At 39.9% G+C, this 13425-nt stretch overlaps 1 protein-coding gene across 1 annotated transcript in view; it reads right to left on the bottom strand.

The window, feature by feature from the left end:
* Positions 1-2083: 2083 nt before the first annotated feature.
* Sara (Smad anchor for receptor activation) overlaps positions 2084-13425 on the bottom strand; it is a 38134-nt gene continuing 26792 nt past the window's right edge. Inside the window, exons 11-19 of the mRNA XM_080265541.1 lie at positions 12154-12282; positions 10711-10815; positions 9796-9946; positions 9032-9129; positions 8477-8622; positions 7779-7899; positions 6462-6614; positions 5551-5710; positions 2084-2240 (exon numbers count right to left, since the gene is read on the bottom strand). Coding sequence (XP_080121667.1) covers positions 5555-5710; positions 6462-6614; positions 7779-7899; positions 8477-8622; positions 9032-9129; positions 9796-9946; positions 10711-10815; positions 12154-12282 — 1059 coding nt within the window. The 3' untranslated portion in view covers positions 2084-2240; positions 5551-5554. The remainder of the gene's footprint in view (positions 2241-5550; positions 5711-6461; positions 6615-7778; positions 7900-8476; positions 8623-9031; positions 9130-9795; positions 9947-10710; positions 10816-12153; positions 12283-13425) is intronic.

The following is a 13425-nucleotide window of genomic DNA, read 5'->3' as shown; positions in this document are numbered from 1 at the left end:
TTGCTATTTCCATGATGATTTTATTCAGCTCTGCAGAGACATTTCAAACTGAAGATTTCTACAGAGTTTCAGTGATATTCCAGTGATTATAAGGCCTTCTCTGAGGATTATATGCAGATTTCTGTATTTACCGACATTCTAGTGACATACAGCCTTGACTAAAAGACACCTCTAAGTTAAACAAAATAATCCAGTAGAGTCTGTTTACTCCTGATGTAGATCCCTAGCCTCTTTTTAGCTCAGTTGATGGCCAGCTGGTGTCAGACTGGAGAATAAATGTGACCAGTAATCATGGAGACTCATTGGTATACTATAACTAAAGGCTCACAAGGAGGTGTCAGACATCAGAAAAATCTTGACTTGTAAACAAAGAGCCATGTTCCTACCTCATAACTGATGCTCATAAATTTCATGCATGGAACTGAATTTAAGTTGTACGAGTGACTCAGCTCTATCCTTTCCCACCCTAGGGAATAAACACAATGAACATACAAAAATGAAAAAAAAATTCATACTAATTATTTTTTTTAAGAAGCCTCCCATTTCATGTACTGATTTTGTTTGTAATACACATATCTAATCACTTCAAACTATTTCACCACCACTGAAATATTTTTAGGGTGAAAATATGGATATTTCTTGGTGCATTTTTTTCACTCCTCTGCTTAGTTTTCATCGGCGTATAAACATTTTGTGAATTTTTTTGAACTTCACTGTAAAGCACAGGATAGTTTCAGTACGCTAAAAATTGCACTGCCAGGTGTGCCTGAAGTTTCTCTTCAATTTGGTTAAAAAAATAAAAATAAATAAATAAAAAATGAAAAAATGGTGCCCAGGCCAGCCACTGGGTCCCAACAATTTCCAGGCCCATGACCCCCGGCCACTGAGGGGAGAGAGAGAGAAAAAAAAAAAGAGAGAGGGAGAGAAAATAAATATTCTTGACTTACTAAGTTTGGTACATTCAAATATACTCCACAGAGCACCTCGTATCTGACCCCTCTACCTCTAAAAAAATCTATCCTATGCAAAATAAAATCATGAGAGAGAGTCAAAAATAAAATGAAAAAGACATACCAAGAGACGAATGGGATAAACCTTCCGATGTAAAGTCTTTTATTTTCCTTCTGCTTAAGAGAGAACCACACTGGGAATGGATTAAATGACAGTAACATTTCAACACTTTGGCCGGCCCCGGATGTGCGCACCACTACACCCAAAGACTGGCCAGGAGCTGCCAGGCAGCATGTAGTTACTCACAAATGTTTATGCTCTTTTCTTATTACTGACATCATTTTTCGTGCTACATTATTCATTTTGCTATCAAATTGTTCACAATTTTTCTATAAGGATATATGTATATAAGGTTGAATCAAATACCAGCATCATCACTACTAAAACAGAATGTACAACGACACGTGAAAAAGAGTAGGCAGTTTCCATAAATGTTTATAATCTTTCTTTATTTTCAATGTTATTTTTTTGGCTATTTTAATCATTTTCATCACTTTGCTGGCAAGTGTTTGTTCTACAATAATATATGTATAAAAAAAAAAAACAAACAACCACCATTACTATTACTGACATCATAAAAACAGCGTAAGGAAGGCCAGGCACACTCCATCAGTGTGTCATCTCATAAATATTTATACTCATATTTTATTTCTGACAATATTTTGCATGGTACTTCATTCATTTTAGTCTCTAACTGTTAGTATGACTTTGTTCTATAGTAAGACTTTGTTCTATAGTAACAGAAACATTCCCATGAACATCGAACAATAAATGGATTTTTGGTGAATATTTTACTTCAATAATGTAAATACTGTAAAGTCACTGGCTGGCCAAAGTGCTCAGGACACACATTTTTTTGTGAGTAGCATTTTTCTTGTATATATGTAATGATAATGACAATGATAATAATACTAATACTAATACTAATAATAATAATAACCAAAGTGCATCATTTTCCTAATATGAATATAATTATAATAACAATAATAATTGTCTGAGTGCATCATTTTTCTAAAGGGGATGTAATAATAATTATTATAATCATAATCATAACAACAATAAAAATATCAAATAATAATGCTAAATGTCTACTTGCACAGAGAATATGGGGGAAGGGTGTGGGGTATTCACAAACGCACTTACAAACAAATCCCCACCGTAACTGAGACGGGATTTTGCAAGAAGAACAAAAGGCATGGGAAGGCTCTGCACTTTCTTCTTTGTCCCTCCTGCAAAAAAATAATTCACAGTTACAATGGGGAAATGACTTCAGTTTGTTTCTGCAGGAAGAACAAGAGACATGGAAAAATTCTGAACGTCACCTTTTGTTTCTTTCCCGTGAAAATATATCTATCGAGCCAAGTCAGAATTCCAAGGCTTGAATTGTGAGTGAATGGGAGTGTGGCTCATTCAGCTGGGGAAACTCTGGTTAGTATTTCATTCTATCATGTTTTTTTGGCTCTCTGGACCCTAACTCTTCCCACCAAAAATAAAGAAACAAAAATAATAGTTCTACTTTGTTGTTTCAGCCCAAGAATATTTTTAAACTCCTGATGCAAAGCCATATTTAACTTGTATCACACAACAGATCACCGAGAAGGAGAAACCCAATAAATATAAGGCAAAAATATCAATCCCCTTGGGCTGGGAATGGAGATCTGGTGATGATGATAATGATGATGATGATGACAAAAACAAATCCCAGTGTAACTTTATATTATGGGAAGAACAAGACATGAGAAGTTCTGCACTCTCTCTTCTCTGGCCTTCCTGCAAAAGCAAACTGATGGATAGGAACTGATTGTAAGCATGTTTGCAGATATCTAGGCCAGTTCATAATAAAAGGATAGTTCACAACACTATATATAGTCATGATAATAAACTGTAAAATTATAAAAGTACACATGATCTAAAACGTATCTTTAAACTTCCCATTTTTACATTTTGAAACCGTGGATGGCCCATTTGAAAATGTTCTTTTCACTTTTCATTTTCGGCTATGCCTTCTATTGCTATCAACACTTCGTAAATCATGACACATATACAATTTGTAAAATAAACTATAATTCAAAACTATTTGCCTTAAGAAGAAAAAATAACAATCAAAACACTCATAATGAAACCAGTGATCACCTGTGTAATGATAGTCTTTTGATCAAGAATACATCACTGGATTCAAATGGACCGGAAGTGTGTATGGACGCAGAGGTCAGTACAACAGTTAATAAGTATAATCATCTGTACAATAAGTCAGAGTTTACAATAACAGTGTACCACAACTTGAGGAAGTGGAAGCATAATAATAAACATCTTTAACCTACTACCTTGCTGCTCAATAACACAGAAGAAGAATGATGATGATGATAACTTACAACAGTGGTCTACAACAGCTCAAGGAAGAGGCCTAACAGTAACAGAATACCATAACCTCTTCAGTCCAATGACATAATCTTCTGTTTTGTTATCACTACATCCAGACTGATATCTACCTTTGAGGGGGGGGTAATCAAACTGGAGGGGCTATATACAAGCTGGCCTGTAATACCACTTCAGCAGACACTCACCTGGTAGCATCCTGTGTGTTGTGGGTACGGCTCACTCTGCTGGTGTGGGCATGGGTGTCAGGGGTAAGATATGAAACAATGATGCAGGACAGACACTGAAAAAGCCATCTCCACAACACACAAGGAATCACCAGGCACAGTGGAAGGGAAGTGCTATATATGAACCACCCTGTACATAGCCTTCATTAACCCATTCAAAAAGAGAAGGCTTATCCAACTGCGGGGGTTATATTTATCCCTCCTTCACCCATTCAGAGAGGGATGCCTTCATGTGGTGGCAACAATTTGACTGGCCGGTGAAGCTACAAACATCCTTCAATCTCCTCCCTGTCCCATAAAAGGAGGACTGTGAACTGTGGACCAAGGGGCAGTTTTGGCCTGCAGTCCACAAGGTTCATGTTCAGATGAGCCTGAGGATGCTGCTGCTACTACTACTACCACCATTACTACTACTACTACTGCAAGTAACCCCTTTAATAAGAGGGGGGCCTTTCCATCCATCCATCCATCATCTAATCCTATGTTGCCCCATGAGGAGTGTAGGAGCCCGAGGCTAGGCAAGTTGGTCCTGACATTTAAGATGAGAGTGACCAGCCTGACTCATCCCTGAGTGGCATTACTTACACAATAAACCCCAACCCCCCCTTGGATATAAACCTTCACTGACTCAATCCGATTGCAGTGCCTTAATTACCCACTAAACCACCAAACGCCATAATTTGGTTATATGGTTACCACCCAGCGTAGTAAATGGTTTCCTGGTGTACAGGAAACCATTTGGCTTGTCACTCAGTGTAGAGTCACCCATAGGCAGAAGGAAGAGGAAAGAATGAAGGAAAGAATGACAGAAGAGGGAGTGTAAAGTCACCCGTCGGCAAAAGGACGAGGAATGAACGATGGAACGACAGAAGAGGAAGGAAGGAAGAGAGGAATGGGCAGACACCCAAAGCAGTACTACACTGAGTGCTGGACGGGGACACTGAATAAAATCACTGGGAGGCAGCACGCATAAAACGTAAATTGTGTTATTGAAGTGAAGAGGTTGATAATTTAGTAGTCAAAAATGTCAAAAACTATATTAATAATATTAATGAGGGATAATGATAGCATTATTAGTATCAGCATATAGTTCACTGCTCAAGAATGTGGACAAACAATGATAATAGTAATAATTAATGAGGAGCAATAATATATAAAGTGAGTGTACTGATAAAAACAATAATACAAGGAACAAAGCTATAAATAATAGTGATAGCAAACTAGTTCACTTATTGAGAATATGGAAGAACAATATTAATATTAATAATAATTGTTTGAAAAAAAAAATAATAATAATAATGATGATAGTAAGAAGTGGATCATGAAGACTGTGCTATTAATAATGATACAGTACAACCTCACTATAACAGACTAACTGGGTCCCAAGCCATTCCCCAAAAAGTGAAATTCCGATAAAAGTGACATCCTCCGCTAACCCAGACTTTTTCTGAAACACAGTATCAGATATTAGTCCAGATCACACCAACGGTTTTTAAACTGTTTTCACTACCATCACAGTACTGTATTGTACATTCACTACAATAATCAAATGGTACAATAATGAACAAATCTTTTATTTACTTTATTATGGTGAACACAGTTGACGTGATCAAGCAGTCCGGACTGCTTCTGGCTTTATCGGACTTTTTCTGACATACTGTATAAGAATTTTGTCCAGCAGCTCCTCGATTCCGATAAAAGCAAATTCTGGTCTACTGAAGTCTGTTATATCAAGGTTTTACTGTATCAGTAATAATAATAGGGGAACAAAGATTGTAAACAAGTAACAGCATAATAATTCACTTCTTGAGGATGTGAAAGAAAAATAATATAAGTAAGAATAATGATGATAATGGTAGGAAGAGAAACAATGATATGTGTGAGCACAGTAACAAAAGTAATTATAAGAGGAACAAAGATAATGATAACAGCGTACTAGTTCACTGGTCAAGGATGTGGAAGAGCAGCTCGAGAATGATGGGGTGGTGTGTGATGTTGGTGGCGGCGCGGTGGATGACAGGGATCAGCTCTGTGTCCAGGTCCCGCATGCACGACGCTGGCAGTTTCGATCCACCGCTGCCAGCCTCATAGCCAACCTGGCAAAATGGAAATACCAAGCAATCAGTTTTACTTGATCCCACAGCTTCTGAAACATTATAGTAGAGGCAATGGTAACTTTGCACAACATCAATTAAGTCTGTTAAGCCACATTCAGATATACTGTACTACAGGTCAACCTCCCTGTATGTTCAACCAATACTGCATGCAATCATTTGCTTTTATGACCTAAAGATTTTAGCACCATTTTTCAAAGTACAAGCCCCACTTTCACAACCTCACCATTTTTCAAAGTACAAGCCCCATTTTCACAGCCTATACAATTGTTATTCTATACACAGCCTCATCAGTTGATGGATAAACACATTATTTTTTTTTTATTTTTTTATTTTTTTTTTTTAAATACAAATGCTATGGTAACTTGTGAGGCCACAGTGGTCACCAACAGGCAAGCCTTGTCATTTTTATGGTCCAAGATGGCCTTCAAACTTGGTCACTATCAGATGTATTAATGTCAGTGATGGATCAATAGTGTGGTGGTGGAATAAACGCAGCAAGTGAAGTGCAGTGAAGTACAATAAGAACCAGCTTGGGTGAGCTGCAAACTATGGTAATTTTAACCAATGTTTGGTAGCTGACTACTGGCCACTGATCCTGAAAATATCCCCATTGAATCTATGTTGTAATACAGTCAATATACAAACATGCGTTATCTGATCAGTCTTCCAGGAATGCAACACGATCATTTAACAAGTCTGACTTGCATCAGAACATGATCCTGAGACTCACGCTGTCCTGATGTAGGGTGGTGCGTAGGCCAAGTCGAGTATGTGAGGCGGCAGCCAGTTCAGGCAGGTGTGGGGTCAAGGCCAGGCAGAACGACCTCGCCAGCATCTCCCACACACGACTTAAGTTGACGTCTCCAGAGTTGTTGCTGTCACCCTGGGAATATGAGGTTATCTGTTAGTGCACTTGTTTATACAGGTAAAATATGTTTAATCTGACAAAGATTGATAACTCCTTTCAGCTCAGATGATGGCCAAGTGTATTCAGACTGGAGGGCTGATTAGTACAGTAACCGTGGAGTCTCATTCCTACCGTTCACTTGTGGCTCACTGGAGTTCAAGGAACCAAAATTTAGTATTCAAGTCATGGGAGTGGCCCTGTTTCATCAGTAGAAAACAAACTGACTACAGTAGATGGCTGGTTGCTGATGATCCAGGGAGGTAATACCTAGAGTGATCAGTGTCAACAAGCTTGGTAAATATAGTTCTTTCACCTTAACTTGGCACAAATTTTAATCAATATGCATATTATTTCTTGAAACTCAGTGGCAGAAAGAGACAATACTACAGTTCCACGTCCTTTCCACAGCACTGCTTCATGACAACCATCACATTCTTGTTATTTATTGTTACTTCTCAGTTTTCAAGAAGGAGAGATGGCAATTTTTGGCCAAGTTAGTGTAAATGGGTATAACCACTCAATCACACTGGGCATGAAACTCACCCACAAGTAAAGTCACAGTCTAAGCTGAGACTCTCACACTCTGGCACATCTGATAACACATGAGATTAACTCTTCTGTACATGTTCCACCTGCTGTTGGGAAGTAATTAACTGGTCTGGCACTTAGTTTTGGGTAAGTAATTAGCTAGTTTGGTATTTAGTTGTGGAAAAATAATTAGCAATATTCAGTTTTTTTTTATCAAGGCGAAGATGCACTTGACAGACTGGTGATTATTGGCTGAATGCAACATTACTTCATACTCTAGTATTATTTACTGACAACAAATATCTGAGGAGAAAATTTGGATTAGTAAATATTTTTTGGACAGGTTGCATTCAGCCAATCATCACCAACCTGTCAAGTGCATCTTTGCCTCAGTAAAAAAAACAAAGTATAGTTCTAGTATTTGGTTTTGGGGAGGTAAATAGCTAGTTTTGGAACTTAGTTTTGGAGTTGAAACTGGCTAGTCTTGGCACTTGGTTTGGCTTCTAATTCATAAAAAATACCTTATCAAGTCTATCATGGCCAATCTCAATATAGGGATTTCACAAGTGGAGGCACGATATTATCTGAAATGACTGACAGATTTTATCATACCTGTAAAATGAATACTTCGGTCCAGCGTATGAGATGGGAGTTGCTCACATAATCAGTACCCGAGTGTATCTTCACTGAGGGTATGCCGTCCATCTCCTTCTCGTCAACAGGGCTTTTGATCCTGGAAAAGAACAAGGGCTGATTGCACGATACTTACATTTTTTTCACTTTAACTTGGCTGAAAACTGCCAAACTGAACAATGGAGACTGAGAGACTGACTAGAAAAGTGTATATGAGTGAGGTGGAGGGGAAGACCAAGGATAAGATTAAGTGAGAGGATAGGGGAAAGGGGAGACCGAGGATAAGATGGAGTGAGGTGAGTTATGAGACAAAGGATGTAAGCTGATGGGAGGGCAGAAAAAAGGTAGAAGATAGGGCAACATGCAGGTGATTTGTGTGTGGCCACCTCTTACATGATTAAGATGTCTGGCAATACACAGATAGATAGACAGATAGACAGAATGATAGAACACTTGTTGATCATCACAATATTTGTACTCTTTCCACTTTAACTTAACCTAAAATTTCCATTTCTCCATCCTGAATACTAATCTGTAATAAGAGAACACCGCCATCACCATCACCAACACCACGAAAATCACCATCATCTACTCACTGCACATTAAAGTTATTTCTCTTTCACCCATCAGGATGATGATCACCACCACCACTGCTACTATCATCATCATCCACTTACCCCACATTAAAGTTCTTGTCATCAGTGGTCCACTTGATGGAGACCACCTCGTCTGGCTGTGATGCTGTGATGGGCCCACAGGGGATGTCAAAGTCTCTCATGTTCTGCAGTGCATCACGCAGCTTGGTCATCATGTCTGCTGGGATCTGGAAAAACCTGTGATGATTAGTGTTCTGCAATGAGTGTTGTTGTTTATATTTGAATAAGCACACCTTTAACATGAACTTCGTGGCTACAGGCTGAAACTGTCCTTCTCCTTTCATATGACAGAGGGCACTGAGGGATGACTGTATACCCGGCACTGAGGGATGACTGTATACCCAGGAGGTAAACCTGCCTAGTTATAGCAATCCAGCATCTCTGTCATGTTTAAACACTGATTATTAGGGACGATGTTTGGTGAGGGCAAGAAAAATGTACATACTGCACATATGCATACATGGTTTGTGAGGGCGTACACACATGCATGCATGTACCCACCCACTCACCCACAACCACACACAATCCCCCTTTCCATCTCTCACTCTTTCACTTTAGTGAGACCATAGCACCCACCTGCACCATCAAGCCATCCTCCACTATTGATGACTTGGCGGACAAGCCTGATGTTGTTTTGAGAGCACCGTTGAACACAATGAAGCTGGCACCCGTCACTGAGGAGAGAGCAACATGAATAAGATAAAAAATTGGAATTATAATAACAAAATACAACCCTCAACAACACTGTCATAGCTGCTTTCAATGTCATTACCACACACAAGATCTACAGTACTGTTCATAGAGGAAGATTGTATGAGGTATAAAGAAGAGCATGGAGCAGTATACTGGTGAGAGAGAATGAACAGGAAGGAGTATATCAGAGAGTGAAAGAGGTGTGTGGGAATAAAGCAGGTTGGAGATACTTCTACCACAGCCATCCCCTGTTTGGGGGTTCCCAGGAGCATGCAAGGCACTGGAGAAGATTGACTACCTCACTTACTAACCCTTGGACCAAGTGGGGACATGGCTGACAAGAGGAAAAGGCAAGAAAATAAATAAACCAGACCTGACCCACTTCCCCACCTAAGGATGGAGTGAGGTAAGATACAAATACAAAGAAAGAGAAGACAGAAAGAGTGTGAGAACCATCAACATTATGCCCAGTGAAACAGGTCACAAAATCATTCACATCCTGGCTCCACCTCACAAGCCTAATCCCCCCCCCTCCATTTTTTAAAAAATGTGTTTGCCAAACACCTGCCAATCATAACTAGTTGCTGCATGAAGATATCCCTCTTCAGTATTATGTTGAGGAAGTGATCCTTGCAGTAATAACCAACCTTTGCGTGGCCTGTTGTGTATGTTGATGGCCTGTGTGGAGTAGTGGCCATCCTCATTCTCTATGGTCACCAAGTGGGAGTCGGCAGCAGGGCTAAAGTTACCACCCAGCGCCAACACGTGGTCATTGCTGTTGCTCAGAGCTTTGGTTACCTGCAGAAAATGAGTCATGCATAATTACAGTATACTCATTTTACTCTATGCCTAAAATTACCATCTCTCCTCCTTGAATGCTGTGTTATAGCAACAGACCAACACTAGAATATGAAGCTAGTCATGGAGTAGTGCTATGGAAAGGATGAAGGAGCATAACGACAGAACCACATAAGATGAAACTGGAAAAAATTCTGGGCCAAGTTAAGGTAAATCAACTATATTCTTTTCACCTTGTCTTGACCTAGATTTTCATCCTTTGGCAGCTTACTTCAGTGAAAAAAAAAACAAAAAAATAGCTGTGCATTCCATCCATGGCCCTCCTTTGTGACCAGACTCACATTTTAATGTCAATCTACTTTAACACCTCAGCACTGAAGGTGATGAGACGGTAATTTTAGGTAAAGTTAGTGTAAAAGGATTATGGTAAAGATACAGTAAAAATGAGCACAAATTCACATAAAAAAGCGTATATGCACAGGAAGGCCCATATAAAATGCTCTACTTCCACTCTGTCGGGAGATAATTCACGTGCTGTGGCATGGCTTGGTCAGTGCTATCTCAGTCAGTGCTATCAGTACCTGCCCTACATCATTTATTTTCTACTCCCACTATCACAGCAATGCCCATGTCAGCAGACTGAGCCATCCCCACAACACCTAAGATACTGCCAGGTAAATTCTGGTGGAGCATTAATTACGGGTCACCCTGTAAACAGTGAAGATCCTCAGTAACCCACCAACCACACAACCACTCTAGCTAACCTGGTCATATCTGTTGCGGGGGAAGAGCAGTGACGTGCGCTTGTCCTCCATGTGTATCACGAACCCATCTATGCTCGGCACCGTGTAACTGTAGTTGCGGAAGTCCTGCAATGGGAGGCAATGTGAGGAGGGGGTGCAGACACAGATATAAATATTGGTAAACTTCATTGTATTAATAATTAAGGAAAGTATGGCTCTCAAACACAGTTCTCTAATTCAATCTTTGGAGCTCAACACACTTTTCTGATGTAAAGAAGAGGTGCTGGTAAGCCTCCTAAACTCACTATAGTTGGTTTGTTTTCATCTGATGGTACCGGGTTACTCTCATAACTTGAACACCAAGTCATAGTTGTGTGAAATTTGATGAGCCTTTGTCATGAAGTATGAATGAGTCTCCCTGGTTACTAATTTAACTGCCCCTCCAATATGGCTATAGTTGGCCATCATGTCAACTGAAAAGAGGTTACATAGCACTATCAAGCATAAAACAAACCAAGTTGTTCAAACCTGACAAATATCCCTAAACCCTTTCAGTTCAGCCAATGATCAAGTGTAGTCAGACTGCAGGGTTGATCTGACTAGTAACCAAGGATACTCATTCTAACCTTAAAACTAAGGCCCACTAAATCTCATGCAAATACAACTTAGAATTCAAAATATGAGGTGGGTCCAGTTCTATCTGGTAAAAAATAAACAGATTATACAGTACTATGCATCCTCCAGTCACTATACTTTTTATCACCTCAACAAGCCAAGATTTCTATCCTTTGCAGCCTATTTCACATAGCTCAGTGGCATAATAAGGCAATACTAACCCCCTACATTCTTTCCACAGAACTCCTTCCTGGGTAGCATCATCAGCTATACCCTTTCTACTCTAACTTGGCCTATAATTGCCATCTCTCCATCTTCAATGCCAAGTTGTAACAACAGATTAAAACTAGAATATGATCTTGTTTCACTCTCATCTTAAATGTCAGGACCAACTGCCTAGCCCTGGGCTCCTACGCTCCTCATGGGGCAACATAGGATTGGATGATGGATGGATGGATGATGCTTGTCGAGAAAAGGGCTATGGAAAGAATATAGTACCTTAGTACTGTATTGTCTTATTCTGTCAGAGTGCTATATGAATTAAGCTGCAAATGGACAAAAATCTGGGCCAAGTTGAGATGAAAAGAATATAGTCTTAATATTTTCTTACAGCTTAGCATTCAAGATGATGAGATGGCAAGCTTGGGCCAAGTTAGAGTATACTGAGTACAGGATTCAGGCCCTAATCTCCCTCTCCTTCTCCCATCACTCATCACCACCACGACAACTCATGAAAAGGGTGTTAGAGCTCAAAGAAGACAAAAGTTTGTGCTTGTAGGTGGATATGCAAAGGTTGGATGTATCAGAACTACTACTACTACTACTACTGGTCATCCTCTCCTGACTCACCACAAGGAGGTTCATGATGGTGTGTCCAATCTCACAAAAAACAGGTTTGCGGTTACGAGTGGACACAAGGGGGCACGGGTAATACCGGAACTCAGCACCCATACGTAACATCAGGCGAAGCGGGAATACCTGAAAATACAGACATACACAGATATTGATTTTTCTCTTTTTCTTCTTTCACGGCTACAGTTCTTTCTCTACCTGACTGTCTTTCTCTCTTTCATTGTTATTTTTTTTCTCTCTCTCAGGCATTACAGACTCAAAACAAACAGTTATAAAAATGAAAGGAATATCAAGTAAAAGCTCAATAGGTAGGCTGCCATAATCCACATAATTCACACTGCAGGAGACCAACATACATCTCTTGCAGCATTTAGTATATGAATCTGTATCTATCTACATGACTATCTATCTAGGAAGGGGTGGCAACAAAGAAAATGCCTACATATGACGTCTGTTCAGAAAGTATCCGACCTTAGGCTCTAAAAAAAACCAGCTAACCCGTTGCGCTAGGACACTAATCTCCCTCAAAGTAGGCCCCTTCTGACTTCCCACACATAGCCCAGCATTCTTTCCACTGCCTGAAACATTTATCAAAGTGGTTTCTGGTATCCCCTGTAGGTGTTTTGTTGCATTTGTCGTGATCTCTTCTCTCATCTCAAATCAGGAACCCTTCAGCAGCTTTTTGACCTTCGGGGATAACCAAAATTCACGCAGAGCCATGTCTGGTGAGTAGGGAGCCAGCCAGACCTGAAGGATGTTATGCTTGGCCAAAAATTCCTAAATCAGTCGAGAAGAACGTGCAGGGGCGTTGTCATGGTGCAGCTTCCAACTTGCCGCTTTCCAAAGGACTGGTCTCTTCTGCCAGACTGCGTCACAAAGACGACAGATAACGCCAAGGTAGTAATATTTGTTGACAGTCTGACCCTCTGATGTGAATTCGCGATGAACAACACGACAGTCAAAAAAAACTGTCAACATGCAATTCACCTTGCTGTGGACCTCTTGTGCTTTTTTTGGCTGAGGAGACCCTGCATGCTTCCACTGGGATGATTATGCTTTGGTTTTTCGGTCGTACCCACACACCCAAGTCTCATCACAAGTGATAACAGTCTTCAGGAAGTCTGGAACGAGATTTGCAAACTCCAACATGTCTTGGGCAACGTTCATCCAAAGAGCTTGTTCACATAAAAGGAGCTCTGAAACAAACTTGGCAGCTGCAAAATAATCCATTAAAATTTTGTGTGCTGATCCATCCCCGATTCCAATTTC

Source organism: Coenobita brevimanus, chromosome 15 (assembly GCF_032717465.1).
Source record: "Coenobita brevimanus isolate Jiangsu-jjx chromosome 15, ASM3271746v2, whole genome shotgun sequence".
Classification (NCBI taxonomy): Eukaryota; Metazoa; Arthropoda; class Malacostraca; order Decapoda; family Coenobitidae; genus Coenobita; species Coenobita brevimanus.
Note: the sequence above shows the minus strand (reverse complement) of the source record. Positions and strands in the feature narration are given on the sequence as shown.